The 16,648-nt window shown below is 40.5% G+C and overlaps 1 protein-coding gene across 1 annotated transcript in view; it reads left to right on the top strand.

The window, feature by feature from the left end:
* Positions 1 to 16,648, top strand: part of LOC134934622 (dynein axonemal heavy chain 3-like) — a 1,803,147-nt gene that overhangs the window by 168,329 nt on the left and 1,618,170 nt on the right. The window contains exon 4 of the mRNA XM_063930015.1: positions 5,266 to 5,383. Within this exon, the coding sequence (XP_063786085.1) occupies positions 5,266 to 5,383 (118 nt within the window). The remainder of the gene's footprint in view (positions 1 to 5,265; positions 5,384 to 16,648) is intronic.

Genomic DNA, 16,648 nt, shown 5'->3' with positions numbered 1-16,648 from the left:
TGCACAGTTGTGCTTAGTACTTGATATGAATATAATAAACAAAACACACAGGTATGCTCACATGCGTATAACTGGGATACACAGGTATGCTCACATGCGTGTCATTGGGAGCTGTGAAAAACAAAAATAAGGCATCTGCCACAAAATATGTAAATAAAAATGCAATGAAAATATGGAAAAAAAAGAAACCTACAAGATTTTCACAAAATAAGTCTCCAGACTCTGCGGAGGGGAAAATATCCAATCTTGAGCCTGTGGTATACACCAGTTTATTTGCATCCCAGCATTAAATCCTAGATTATCTTAATCCCTGAAAATGGAGAAGGAGGCTTTGGCCCTTAGTTTTTCAGATTGTCCAATAATGTGGTAATTAATAATTAAATATTTGCTTGGTTGAAGTCCTTTCTGTTCCACTCCAATATAGGAGTGGAGGTGAAAGCCTGTGTGTTGTTCCTGATTGCAATCTCCTTCTTGACACTGTCCTCTTCCTCTTGCCTCTTCTCATAATGTGAAAAGTCATCAAATATGGAGGTGGTATGTTTGTAGCTAGCTATGATTCGGAGATCTTGGCAAGCTTTTTCCAGGGGGCCACCTGTCGCTGAAATGATGGGTTTATTAAACTGTGCATGTCCTGTTTAAACAACATAAGGTGGGTGGGAGGGCCCAAGAGAATTCCATCTTGCAACTCTTTTTGTTCTTTGCATTATGTGCTTTTTGGGGCCTAGTTTTTAAAACTGCCATCCTGTCTGCCACTGCAGTGCCACTCCTAGATGGGCCAGGTGTTTGTGCCGCCCACTTCTGTCACTTAGCTTAGTCATCCAGCTACCTCAATGTAACCTTTTGGCCTAAAAACAATATTGTAGGTGTGAGCTCTTCAAAATAGACTGGAAATGAGTGGAAATTAATGTTATTGAGGTAAATAATAATAACAACGTAGGATCAAAATTACCTCCAAATTCTGTGATTTTAGCTGTTTTTACCGGGTTTTTTTTCAAAAATCATCCAGATCCAAAACCAAAACCCGAAAGGGTGGTTTTGTCAAAACTAATCCAGATCCAAAAAACGAGCAGGGATCCAGATCCAAAACCAAAACACACGCATTTCTCTTCCTATGTATATGTCAGCGGCTCCCTCAGAGAAGGAAAAAACATTTAAAATAATAATAATAATACATAGCCCATTACTTCTTGTACCGTCTATAAAATCTTTCTTTCAGGACTGCTATCTATCAGTCATTCTTAGGACTCTATCAGTCTCTCTCCTCAGCTCATTGCTAAGTCTCTTGTCAGGCATGACACACTCCAGACGGGATTGGTATGTGATCCCACCATACAGGATGACGAATATCAGTATACTGACATCTCCATCCTGGGCATTAGAATTCCGGCAGAGGGGAGAGAACAACGAAGACCCTTGCAGGCTCACTGCTCTTGCCATGGACACCCATAGATGGGGAATCACCCACATCGCCGGTATTCCGGCAGTAGTATAGTGCCCCCGTTGGGGTTCTGGCATCAGGAATGAGACAGCCGGGATCCTGATGGGCACTATGTTAACCGCATACCCTCCAAACAATCATCCTATGTTTTTACATGTAAAAAAATACATATCACTGAACAACCACAGAAAAAAACACAGATAAGAATGGTGCTTGTGACAAATGAGAGAGTTCAAACTACAGACAGACAGCTATCTAGTCTATTAGCATTTGTCTTGGGTAGCCATTCAGGAGCAGCTCCTTATTCATCAGATATGAGAAACTGCTGCCGATCATCTGCCAGCATATTAAGTACAGTAGGTGGACATAATGAATATTAGTTATTTTCATTTTTGTATTGGGTGCTCCTTGTGAGTGATACACCTTGCACAGTGCCGTTTCTTGGGGCGGGCGAGCCGTGCAACCGCACGGATCGCCTGCCACAGCACTTCTTGAGGACTTTCAACCCTCCCTCCCCTCTCCTCCCGAGTGCCCAGCTCGGGGGGCGGGGTTTCGCGGAATGACGCGAATGCGTCGTTACGTCACGACGCAATCGCGTCATTCCGCAAAACACCACCACCCGAGCTGGGCACTCGGGAGGAGGGAGGAGGGAGAAGGGGGAGCCAAGCCGCGGCGCCACGCAGACTAGGGAGAGGCGGCTGAAGAGCGGGAAGAAACGCTTCAAATGTAAGTCAGCCCCTCTCCCTCTCTCTCTCCCTCCCTCCCTCCCCCCTCACCACCACCACCTGCCGTACTGTGTAAAATGGGAACTCTTGCCTGCCGGAATGTGTAAAATGGGGATGCAGTCTGCCGTAATGTGTAAAATGGGGACACCTGTCTGCCGTAATGTGTAAAATGGGGGCACGTGCCTGCCACAATGTGTAAAATGGGGACATTTTCCTGCCGCAATGTGTAAAATGGGTACACGTGCCTGCCGCAATGTGTAAAATGGGGGCACGTGCCTGCCACAATGTGTAAAATGGGGACACTTGCCTGTTGTACTGTGTAAAATGGAGGCACGTGCCTGCCTCAATGTGTAAAATGGGACACTTTCCTGCCGCAATGTGTAAAATGGGGGCACGTGCCTGCCGCAATGTGTAAAATGGAGACACTTTCCTGCCGCAATGTGTAAAATGGGGAAACTTGCCTACCGTGCTGTGTAAAATGGGGACACTTGCCTGCCGTGCTGTATAAAATGGGGACACTTGCCTACCGTGCTGTTTAAAATGGGGACACTTGCCTGTCGTGCTGTGTAAAATGGGGTCGCGTGCCTGCTGTAATGTGTAAAATGAGGACTTTTTTTTTTTATCCTGTGGTGGCTGTGATGATGAGATCAGATGAGGCCACGCCCATCTTAACAAAACCACGCCCATTTTAATGAGGCCACGCCCCTTGCCGGGGGGGGGGGGGGGGCACGCCCGTTTTCGGCGCGCACATGCTTTTACTCTTTATATCTATGGGGGGGCGCATTTTTTTTATGTGAATGGGGGGGTGCATTTTTAAATCTCACACTGGGAGCCAAATTGGCTAGAAACGGTCCTGACCTTGCATATATATTAAAAAGAAAAGAAAAAAACAATAGATTACAATATGCTGGCTTGAGAAGGTAATTATTCACTGATACAACAGTATGGAACATTTTAGGGGTCAATAGTTGCATACTTGCCTACCTGACCCTCTCCATGAGGGAGAAAATGCTCTGTTCCTGGACTTTCCTGGTAATGTATGATTGCCATCACCTGTGGTGAGCTAGTTAGTTGATAAGAAAGGTGTTTCACCACAGGTGATGGCAATCATACATTACCAGGAAAGTCCAGGAACAGGGCATTTTCTCCCTCATGGAGAGGGTCAGATAGGCAAGTATGAATAGATGGTGTCAAAAATATAAGGCATAATTCAGATCTGATTATAGCAGCAAATTTGTTAGCTAATGGACAAAACCGTGTACACTGCAGGGGTGGGGGCAGATATAACATGTGCACAGAGAGTTAGATTTGGGTGGGGTGTGTTCAAACTGAAATCTAAATTGCAGTGTAAAAATAAAGCAGCACAATTTACCATGCACAGAAACAATAAAACCCACCCAAATCTAACTCTATCTGCAAATGTTATATCTACCCCACCTGCAGAGCACATGGGGGGTCATTCCGACCTGATCATTCGCTGCAGTTTATCGCAGCACAGTGATCAGGTCAGAATTGCGCATGCGCCGGTGCTGCAGTGCGCCGGCGCATGGCTGACAGCTGACGGCTGTCATTGCCTAGCGATCGCCTCTGCCTGATTGACAGGCAGAGGTTGTCACTGGGCGGGAGGGGGCAGCACGGTGGCGTTTGGACGCCGTTTTGTGTGCGTGGTCCGGCCAACACAGGTGTGACTGGACCGTGTGGGGGGCAGGCCGCAGAGGCTGCGTGGCGTCACACGCAGCTGCTGCAAGCCGGGCAGTGATGAGTAGCTCCCGGCCAGTGCGCAAAAGGTACTCCTGAAGTACAAAAGCATCACCGCTGTGCAATGCTTTTGTACTTCAGCGATGGGGCAGGGTCTGACATGCGGGGCGGGCTAGCCCTATGCTGGGCATCCCCCCGCATGTCTGTGTGGGTAGTACGGATGGTGTAATGGTTAGCATTACTGCCTCACAGCACTAAGGTCATGGGTTCAATTCCAACCATGGCCCTAACTGTGCAGAGTTTGTATATTCTCCCCGTACTTGCGTGGGTTTCCTCCGGGTACTCCGGTTTCCTCCCACAATCCAAAAATATACTGGTAGGTTAATTGGCTCCCAACAAAAATTAACCCTAGCGTGAATGTGTCTGTGTGTACATGTGGTAGAGAATATAGATTGTAAGCTCCACTGGGGTAGGGACTGATGTGAATGGGCACATTTTCTCTGTAAAGCGCTGCGGAATATGTGTGCGCTATATAAATAACTGGTAATAAATAAACAAATAAAATGATCGTAGCTGTGCTAAATTTTGCAAACCTACGATCAACTCGGAATGACCCACACGGTTTTGCCAATTAGCTAACAAATTTGCTGCTGCGATCAGATCTGAATTAGCCACATAGTTTTAACTGCAGTGGTGCGCTTATTAAAATAAATATATATTATTAAATATCTCTGACACAAATACTATTATACAACACTTAAAACAATATATTCAATTTCATCATTATAATCTGCATTGTTTTTTCTTACCATCCATCAATAAATAGTTGTCCATCATCATAATCCCCATTTCTGTTCCACAGGCATGTTTTCATATATGGATGTATAGACGTACTGTATGTATATTTGAAAGGGTTATATTTCATTTTTATTTTTCATGTATATTATAGGCAGACCCCTATAGGAATCAGAATTAACAGGCTTAAAGAACCAAACACATTCTAGGCATGTGAGGGAGAATGTTGCATTGTGATTGGCTCTTTTTCACGTGCTTAAAAGATACTGGTTGAATCCAAAGTAGGACATTTTTTAATGTGCTTAATTGTGCTGTATTCAACGGTAATTTATGAAATTACTCAGCTGACCTCTTTATAAGGAACTGCAACTTTTTATTCGCTCAACTGTACCGACAGACTTTTCCATAAAAAAAAGTAGTCATGTTTGTCTCTATGTATAGTTTGCATATTTAAGAAAATGTGATGAATTTTTAAACCTGCTGTAATATAGAAGAATATGTGTAGGGATCTAATAGGAGTTTTGCATTGTAATTGTAAGTATAAGTGATTGGACCTAATTGAAATTAGATGACTGATGAAATGATTTCTTAATATTTTTTACCTTTTAGAGAATTCTGAGCTATGTCAGCAACAGAATGCAGCTGGATTATTATATCCAAAACCTCCTTTCCAGGATCTACGAATTGTCAAGAATAAGAATGCGCAGCATAAATTGAGCAAGAGAAAGTAAGTACTATCAAGTTGTCATGTTTTACGGGTTTTTTTGTTGTAAGATATCCTATGAATCCATTGAAAGATGATTCCTAAGATACTGCTTCAAATGTCATGTACCATATTCCAATTCTTGGTTCATGAAATTGAAATGTATATTGTGCATGCTCTAGGCAGAGCAGAGATAAGCTTGGGTTACAAATGAGATGTGGCTCAGATTGGACTCCTGTAACTAAAAGGTGGCACTTAGAGAGATACACTGCCAACATGTGACACAACAAAATGTCCTCTGATATCACTGGAGGTTGCGGTTTTGATTTAAAATGGGTTTTCTTTTAAACAAAGGAAATTGAGTGTGTTTTTAATATACATAAGAAAAATAAAACAGTCCTACTCTAAACAGGAATATCTATCTATTAATTTACATATGCATATGTTTATAATTATACACTTAGCGGCCAGATTATTATTGCTTGAATTCTTCTAGGCATGGAATTAACTAACTATTGATATGTTTGGTTAGCCCAAATGCAATTACCTGCAGCTTCAAGTTCCTGAAGGTTTGATGGTAGCAGATCCATTTGTGAGTAATTATGATGCAACATTCACATATGTGTGCAGATAAATATCAACAGGTAACCAAATAAATAAATTAATAAATAACTTTGTTCGGTTGTAAAAATTAATATGTAGAGAAATGTGTGCCACTGTACCAGATGATATATAGTCCAGGTTATTATGATCCTATTATTCAAAACATATACATAGTGATCAGAAAACTGGACAGCACTCACTGTTACAAATTGCCTCTCCTTCTAGAATTAAAACATTATTTTTGCCACTAATATAGGTCACGTGTCTATCTTGTTAACTGTAGGTATTTATCTTTGACTATTCCCATGCAAGGAACAGGTTTGTTTGAACTTGAATGCTGTTACAAACTGTCTCTCCTTTTTGGATCAAATGTGTATACTAGCATTACACCAATACTTCTTGGTGACTGTGTCTAACTCACATTTTAAATGATTTCACAAGTCAGCATTGCAACATGTCAAGAAGGTAGTGGGAACATTGTAATTTCCTTTACAATTCCTCTGTGTACACACTGTTGGTGCCTTACATTCCCTACACAGACTTTATATATCATACAGTACCTTGTAACGAATTATAACTTCTATTTTCTCCCAGTTGGCACTATCAGTGTATAACAGTCAACTGTTTTCATTTATCTCCTTATTCTTTGAGCCTAATTACATTATGCTAATTGAATTTATGATTTGTCATTTTCTTTCTTTACTCTATTCCCATAGATGTATTAACTTTATATAGCCTGATAACTACTGTAGGTATATAAATGAATCAAATCTTTGTCTCACAATAACTTAAATCATAATTCATATAACCAATATATTCACTAAAACAACAAAGTCAGGCTTTTGTTCCCAACACTCCACTGACAGCACTGACTCGACCATTCTCTACTCATACAAACACTACAATACCTAGGTCTTCAAGACACAGTCCTCTCTTGGTTCCTATCCTACCTATCTAATTGCTCCTTCATTGTTTGCTTCTCTGAATCCACCTCCTCTTCGCTACTTCTTTCAGTTGGAGTACCACAAGGCTCGGTCTTAGGTCCTCTGCTTTTCTCTATCTATACCTCATCTCTTGGCAAACTAATCAGCTCTTTTGGATTTCAGTATCATCTGTACGCAGATGATGCTGAAATCTACATATCCTCCCCAGATTTGTCTCTATCTGTATTGGTCAGGGTCACTGAATTTATGCTGTTTCATCTTGGATGTCATCTCGCCATCTCAGACTTAATATTTCCAAAACAGAGTTACTAATATTTCCACCGGCCAATAGTAGTTACCATCCTGATATCTCTTATTGTCGAGAACTCAATAATCAACCCTACCCCACAAGCTCGCTGCCTAGGTGTTATACTTGACTCACAACTGTCCTTTGCTCCCCACATTCAATCTGTCTCAAAATCATGTTACATGCATCTAAAAAACATATCTAAAATACAACCATACATTACACAAGACTCTGCAAAAACTGTAATCCATGCTCTTATTATCTCCTGCATTGACTATTGCAATAGTCTTCTTACTGGTCTTACCAAAAAGATACTCTCGCCACTACTATCCATTCTGAATGCAGCTGCGAGGCTAATCTACCTTGCTAGATGTTCATCATCTGCAGATCCGCTCTGTCAGTCCCTCCATTGGTTACCTGTATTCTACCGTACATCTCTTCGCTCATCTCAAAATATCTCCCAACCCGATCTCTCCGCTCTTCACAAGATCTACGTCTCTTATCCACACTCATTACTTGCTCTCATGCATGATTGCAGGACTTTCTTCGGGCTGTACCCACTCTGTGGAATGCCCTACCACGCACAATAAGACTCTCCTCTAGTCTCCAAACCTTCAAGCGTTCCCTGAAAACTCACCTCTTCAGGCTAGCTTATCACATTCCAGCCTGATCAGGGTACACCATTTATTAAAAAGAATTATGATAGAATTTTGCTGCCTGTTTAAAATTACTTGGTTAAGAACCTCTGTGTATAACCCCCACACTGATGGGTAAGTGAGGAGAGTGGTGGATAAAGGGCCTAATTCAGACCTGATCACAGCAGCAAACTTTTTCTCTAATGGGCAAAACCATGTGCGGTGCAGGTGGGGCAGATATAACATGTGCAGAGAGATTTAGATTTGGATGGTGTGTGTTCAAATTGAAATCTATATTGCAGTGTAAAAATAAAGCAGCCAGTATTTACCCTGCACATAAACAAAATATCCCACCCAAATCCAACTCTGCACATGTTATATCTGCCCCACCTGCAGTGCACATGGTTTTGCCCATTAGAAAAAGATTTTGCTGCTGCAATCAGGTCTGAATTAGGTGCGAAGATGGAAGAGACTGGGATCATTTACTACCTTATTTATTGCTGGCCATGAGAGGTTCCCTAATCCTTCACAGGGTTTTCACCTATTGATTTGTTGTACGGGAGACACCCAAGGGGATTATTGAACATTGGCAAAGAGACATGTAGGGGCAATCCAGTCCATATAAACTGTTGTTGAGCATGTTTCTCAGATGCAGGAAAGGATTTCTGCAGTGGTGCAATAGTGAGAGAGCACTTGGAACAGGCCCAATATGCACAGCAGCTTGTATACTGTCACAATGCCAAGGTTGCACGTCTTTGCTCCTGGGGACTTAATGTTTGTTTTGGTTCCAACAGTAGAAAGAAAAATTTTGACTAATTGGCAAGGACCCTTTGTAATCCTAGAAAAAGTAGGGGAGGTTAATTATAAAGTGTACCAGCCTGTTAAAAGAAAGCCAGAACAGTACAGATATATTATGTAAATCTTATAAAACCTTGGAATGATAGAGCAGCTATGTCAGCCATCCCAGTCCCTTAATTAAACCCAGTGCCTGTGGTTCCTGAAGTAACAATAGCTTATACTCTCTCAGCTGTTCAACAGCAGGAGACTAAAGGATTTCTCTAAAGAAAGAGTTTTGTTTTCAGACATACCGGACAACACAATAGTTGTTAAACATGACATAACCACTGACCCAGGGGTTAAGGTTAACTTAAATCCCTATAGAATACAAGAAGCCCAATGGGAATCAGTGTATAAATAAATGTAAAAAAAATTAGAGTTGGGGGTAATTGATGAATTAGTGAGTGGTCAAGTCCCATTGTGCTTATTCTGAAACTGGACTGGAGTCTGCATTCAATAATGTGTCGAAGTCAAATGCCTATCCAATGCCTCAGGTGGATGAACTTATTGAAAGATTAGCAAGGTACTTGATACCTCTACAGTAGACTTAACCTAAGGGTATTGGCAAGTTCCAGTAACTGAGAATGCCCAAGAAAAGACAGATTTTTCTGCACCAGAAGGGTTGGGAGCTGTTTTACTTTCATTGCAATCCAATAGAGACAAAATATAAGAGTAGGTAAATATGACCTCATACTCTTAAGTGTTGATAGTTACAGCCAATACAAACATTATAATGACCTATTTACTGTACTACAAGATGACTCTTAAAAATTCCTTTGCTTTTGAGAAAAATGGCTTTGATTCCTTTACCTTTTAATTTTTAAAAGTATGTCACCAATTTAAAATACCATACATTATGTGGTCCTGAAAAAAGGAAGCCAGAGCTTGACCCCTCAAATACTGTCTCTACATTTCTAGTTGCTCCAGGTCCTCCAGTCCTGTTTTATCTACACCTCCTAGCAGAAGGTTTTAATAGCCATCATCTTAGTTCTATTCATAGACTATAAATTCTGCAAAATTTAGATTTACATTGACAGTGTGAAGTGCCATTTCTCAAAATGACGGAATAAAAGCAGAACTAGAACATTGTAGAACCTGGATGCAGAGAAACTGCTTATACTAGGCAGAATTTGGATTGTGTGAAATGTCATTGTACAGTAATTTCACTCATCTGTACTTAATATTCATTGCATGTGCCCCATTGCAGTGACTAATGAACCACTGATTCGAAAAGCAATATAACATTATGCTATTGTTCTTAATGTTTGAACTTTGTTTTCATTTAATCGTAAATGTTAACTTTCATGACATCTCTCCTATCAATATTTCTAAAGAGCAATAAAGGATCTGCAAGTGAACTTGCAGACGGCTTGCTTGCAACTCTGTATAAGCTCCATAATGTGTAATGCGATTGAAAGAATGGAAAACAAAATCACTTACAGGTATACCCCTTTTTTACTGACATCTAAATCCAAGGTTATTGCACTTGAACACGCATCACAGTTATTGCTCAGTTGGAAATAGGTCCACCCACGTTCAGTGAGCTATGTATTTATCCTCCCCAGGTACCTAGCATGCTTTTACCCATGAAAGACCCATGTGATATGCAGTGTACATGGGTAACCTGGTTCATCCGATCTGGGACCAGTTCACAGTATGGGGAGAGCCACTTTCCCAGCGAAAAATAATGTCATCTCCTAGAGCGGCACTGCATCCGTGTGTAGTGTGATATTGCCACCCCGGTCCGGTGCGGCAGTGTGAAATGAGTTGAGTCTGGCCTGACCTGGTTTGGAACTGTGTTCCAAATCCTGGGTTAGACCTGGACTTTAGTGGAAAAGAGGTATACTTAATATATCATGTCTGAATTAGATTAATTCATACAATACTAAATTATGTTAATATAATGTTGATTATGTTCATTACTGTGATTAATCTAACAATCCCATTTTCTTAATATTAACCCACTTTTTACTTAATGAAAAAAGTACTCTAATAAACTCTACACAAAACTTTAGTTAACAAAAAACAATCAGGAGTTTTTCACGGGCATCCAGTAGGTTAATTGGAAAAAATAAATATCTTGCCAAAAACACTAATTGTTTGAAGGCGTAATAAATGTTTAGAAGTGTTTTATTCTGAATGTTCCATTGTATATTTATTATACCTTTGTGTCAGTAATGTTAATTTAGCTGTAAGAGGCCTTTATGAAATTGCTGCATAGGAGGAGATGGCAGGGATGTAAGAATGAATTACTTGTCCAATTTGGAGTTGTATAACTAATATTGTTTTCAAACAAAGCTAGAGGAACAGATTGCACTCCAAAAATATCTTGATGAAAGGTATCAAATGCATAATTTTGGTTTGAATCATTATACAGTGCTTCCCACTTCCCACCAGACTGTAACAGTTTTTATTAATTATATTAGTTAATGTGCAGTCTGCATCTGTTTTACAAAAATCCAGTATCCATGTAAATGTACTTTTAAATTATTTTTTATATTTTTATATGCTTGATATGTCTTTATACTGTAGTTTCCTCAGATGTTTTCTTTTCTTTGTTCTGTTTTTACTGCTATTCTTAGACATGTTATCAGACATTAACGCACATTTTATTCAGTGCGCCACATAATAGGACAAAGCTTATCAATAATAGATGCAGTTAATGACGCAGGCAATATTTGCAGACACAAATAATTGCAAGCTGAGGAGTACTAAAGCCGATTGCAATATATAGATGTAAGAATTTCAAAGTTGTCTGAGGAAAAATCATAAATTAAACTCATAAATCTTCACAGTTTTTAGCAGAGTCAAGCATTCGTTCAGTTTGTACTACACTAAATAGGAGGTTGTATTGATGTGGTTTGTTACAGAAACTGCACAGGTCTTCCCTGACTGAAAGAGGAGTGGTAAGCATAATGAAGACAAACCTGCAAATATACAGTGTCATTTTCCTAGTAGTATTACAATGTACAATTATAGTTGTCATCTTTTTTTGTTTACAGATTGAAAACAGTGACAGCTTCATGCTACAGGGATGCAATTGAGGAACATTATTAGGTTGTCAGTCAATAAGTTTTCAGTGTGTCTTTTAGATAAACACTTTGGAATAGGCTTCTGCTGAAATAAAAACTAAACTAAACTAAACAGCTTACATTACTATATTTGTTGGTCACATGACATAGGGGGACATTTACTAAGCAGTGATAAGAGCGGAGAAGTGAGCCAGTGGAGAAGTTGCTCCATCAACCAATCAGCAGCTCTGTATAATTTTATAGTATGCAAATTATAGATGTTACTTCAGTGCTGATTGGTTGCCATGGGAACTTCTCCACTGGCTCACTTCCCCGCTCTTCTCACTGCTTAGTAAATGTCTCCCATAGTCACCAACATAGGTCAAAAGATGACTGGCTAAACTAAGGAACAGAGCAGCGGCACAAACACACAGCAGTTATTTCTGTTTAAGAATGTTTTGTAAATTAGCAATGTACAGGTATTAGCAATAACCAATCAGACCAACTCACAAGTACTTTCAATAGAAAACAATACAACAGAGAAATCTACTAAGCGTCATGTATGGCATATCATTGCTCTAAAGTAATAGTAGTTAACAAACAGGAAAGAAACAAACTTAAACGATGTGTAATCTAGCAGCAGCAGAAGTGGATGCCCCCTACACAAGTGCACATGCCCCCAGCACATGCCTATTCAGTGCCCAAGCTGTACCTCCCCCTGGGGGCTCTGGGCTATTGATGGACGGACCCCTATGCCGATGTAAAGCCCTGATCAATCAGGCTTTCATTGAGCAGCTCCCTAAACATTCCCCAACCATAAAATCAGAGTTCCGTAACTAGCAACAAGAAAAATATGGAGAAAACCACTTAACCAGCGCTTCCGAAGTGCTGGTTAAGTGGTTTTCTCCATATTTTTCTTGTTGATGTTTGCACTATTGGTGAGGGGTGAAGGATACCTCCAGGAGTTTACCATTGACAGGCCGCTTCTTGCGCACGGAATAGTTCTTTAAATTTCTTTGCTATTATAAGAGTTCCGTAACTGCTGGATACAGTGCAGGTCAGACAGTGCAGGATACAGTCAAATAAACAAATAGAATAGCAGCGCTAATGGAATAAATATAAATATGAAGGATTGAGTGAAAAATTAATCACAGTTTAATTGTACATATTATTAAAAACACATAAAAAAACCCATAATGTGGCCACTTATATAATTATCCAATTAATGAAGTTGCTGCCTATCAGTTGTAGTCCGTTCCTATTATTAAAAGGACTGGCAAGGAGGATACCGCAATGCAGTGAGGATCCCTCGAAACCCTTGCTTGGGTTTGAGTCCAACAAAAGGATAATTTAAAGGGACTACACCTCCAGCGGCTTACTGTGGTAATAACCCATGTGGGACTTCATCTTTGGTCTATTTCCAGTGTTGTATCACCAAAGTCTTTGCCAGTCCTTTTAATAATAGGAACGGACTACACCTGATAGGCAGCAACTTCATTAATTGGATAATTATATAAGTGGCCACATTATGGGTTTTTTTTTTATGTGTTTTTATAATATGTACAATTAAACTGTGATTAATTATTCACTCAATCCTTCATATTTATATTTATTCCATTAGCGCTGCTATTCTATTTGTTTATTTGTATGTGGTTTTGGGTTTGACTACCCCATTTTTTTTAGCAGCAGCATTAGAAACGCAACATCCATTAAGCGCCCGACCCCTTTCTATCTTGATAGAAGAAATTCCTTTGCTAGTGCAGGATACAGTGCAGGTCAGATACCGTGCAGGTCAGATACTGAGTGGGTTACAGTGTGCATCAGATACAGTGCAGGATACAGTGCACATCGTATACAGTGTGGGTACTGTGCAGTTCAGATACAGTGCATGTCGGGTACAGTGTGAGATAGTGTGGGTCACATGCAGTGTGGAATACAATGTGGGTCAGATACAGTGCAGGCTCAGAGACACCAGTAGTGCACTTACTGTGACGGGGGGGGGGGGGGGCAGCAGTGTCCTCAGTGTGGGGGTTTCAGTGGTGTTGGCAGTGCAATGGTGCAGGCAGTGTCCCCAATGCAGGGGTGCTGCCAGTGTGGCAGTGCAGACGGTGTCCTCAATGCGGAGGTGCCGGCAATGCAGGGGTGCAAGCAGTATCCTCAGTGCCCCGGGTGCCAGCAGTGTGGGGTGCCAGTGAAGTCCACAGTGTGGGAGCGCCGGTAGTGTTGGCAGTGCAGGGATGCTGGTGGTGTCCTCAGTGTGGGGGTGCCAGCAATGGATACCATATATTCCAGGGGTTGGACATTTGTAATATGAGATTTAGTTTTGTTCACTAATTTAGCAGTGTTCTACCAGCATCAATGTGTTGAAACTTGCTCTACACTAGTTTTAGCACCAATGTTAATGTCTGCATTAAAAATAACATCAATAATAATGTCCACATCATCTACTAGCATCAACAATTAATGTCTACTTCAAATAATAGCACTAATAATAAAGCGCACATTATCCTCAAAGAACTTTTCTGACTCCACAAAAGTCCTAATCACAGGTATTTGTCAGGGAATTTCTGAATACTCAAATGGGACTGCACATACTGTACTGATGAAGCCACGCTCATTGTTGCCACAATGCATATAAACAGGCATACGCATCTCAGCATAGTTGTTCGCTCCATAGGCTTCTATGGTGTGCGCATGTCCATAATGCGCAACAATGAGCATGGCTACATCTGTAGCTACAGGAAAGCTTATATCCATCAGCCAAACCATAATTCCCATCTCTATGACTGTACACGTCACTGGTGGTAATTAACCATCTTCATTTGTTCATATAGAGGAAATTTATTTCCAGAGATATGTGTAACATTTATTGCAAATCCACTCAGCTCTTTGCACTCTTAGTAAAAGAAAATATGTTATTTATACCTCTTAATTACCCATTTATGGAAATATACTTTTTGTACTGTACATGTGTATTTCCTACCTGGTATTAAATATTATTAATTGATTATCTATTCTCACATAGGTTACTTTTCTTTGGTAGTGTCTACTTATTATTGTGCTGTTTGCATTATTGTTCCTTTTATGAAATAATAATGCACACAAAAATAGCATCATTAATGATGTCCACAGCATATAATAGCACAAATAAATAAAGCACACATTCAAAATAGCGTTAATAATAATGCCTACATCAAATAATAGCACAGATCATTATTTTCACATTACAAATAGTACCAATTATAAGAACCATATCAAATAATATGCTTGATAATAGTCCTAGTTATGGTAACCCGAGTGCTAACCTTAAAGTGAAGGTGATTGTAGGAGTTCTGCATGTGGTGTTGTGCAACACAGCATGTGTCTCTGTTATAGTAACCAAATGGAGACCAAAGTGGAAATTAAATCCCAAATGTTATTTATTGAACCAATAGTCATATAATACATGAAAAAATAAATACAGCAATTCATAATGGGTTCAATGCACAATACATGTAGTAATGTCAATTGATGTTAAAATATCACCTGATAGCACTAATTCAAATGTAACAGCAGTAGGTACTGGGTTTCCAATAATTGTTTACAAGGTGGTGCTGCTGAAATGGGGGTTTGAGTCACAGGATAAATATGCCCTTGAAATAAGGTCAGTGCTCGGGTTACCATAACTAGAATTGTATCCCTACAGGAGGTTGGTTACCTCCCACCGAAGCTGCTCCTAAGAACAAGGACAACGTTCTATTAGCATATGTGCATGTCACCAAACATATAGCCCCAGTAATAGTGCCCACATCAAATAGCAGACCCATTAATAATATTTATTTAACATAGGCACCAATAGTATATGTTCAAGATACTGGCTGTCTGTATCCTCGCAGTCAGAATACCAATGCCACAATCCTGCCACCCGTCAGAACAGATGCTGGTATCCCCGACCAGGTCAACATTCCGATGCTGGAATCCCAACAGCCGGAATTCCAAAAGGAAGTACAGTATAACTAGGAGAGTTAGGGTTTGGCTGCTGGAGGGGGGATGTTAGATTTAGGGGGTTAATGCTAGGCTGTGCAGAGGGATGGAGGTTAGGGTTAGGCTGCGGGTAGGGTGGGGATTAGATTTAGACACCACCAGGGGGTTTATGTTTAGGCAATAAGGGGGAGGTTTAGGGTTAGGCTGTGGAGAGGGGGGGGGGTGTTAGGTTTAGGCACTAAGGGAGAGGGGGGGTTATGCACTAAGGGGGAAGGTTATGGTTAGGCTGCATTAAGGGAGGGTTAGGGTTAGGGGAGTATGGGGGGGAGTTAGAATACTTTCCTCACCCATGTCGGAATCGAGACTATCAGGATGCAGGCATCGGTATTGTGAACACCAGCATCCCATCTGCCGGTCACGTATATCGATTCTGCACCAATAATAACCCCAATAATTTTGCTGAAGGAACTCTTAACTTTTCTGACACATCTTCAGTCCTGCTCTGTGACCACTTAGGGTGACTGATGACTCTTTCAGTCTCTGACTGGATCAAATTAATTCAGTCTGGATTTGCTGCACAATTTATAAGCTCCTTGCAGCCCACGGGTGATGTCGTCATGACATCACCCACAGGTTGCATTACTGGGAGCTGGGCCTCTGAGGCCACAGAAGCCATCCCTTTGTTCAGTTGGTTGCATCTACTAATGGGTGTCCCATGAACTGCCATTTATGCCAGGTCTGGTGTATACACTGAAGGAGGACAAACACCTTCATCATTATCTCCTGTACCAGTTGTGATAACTTACTGTAGAGGGTCAAACAAATTACATTATTGGAACTGATACAGTTCTCTTATTTGGGCATTTTAAATAAAATAAGAAAAGCAGACTGTAACAATACCCATGAAAAGTGGCCCATGCTTCACACTAACTTGTACACACTGATTTGCAATGATTCTGGGTACATTTCAAAGTTATTTTCAAATTAATGATAAATAGTAAATTCACATT

Source organism: Pseudophryne corroboree, chromosome 6 (genome assembly GCF_028390025.1).
Source record: "Pseudophryne corroboree isolate aPseCor3 chromosome 6, aPseCor3.hap2, whole genome shotgun sequence".
Taxonomy (NCBI): domain Eukaryota; kingdom Metazoa; phylum Chordata; class Amphibia; order Anura; family Myobatrachidae; genus Pseudophryne; species Pseudophryne corroboree.
This window is presented reverse-complemented; position numbering and strand designations above follow the sequence as displayed.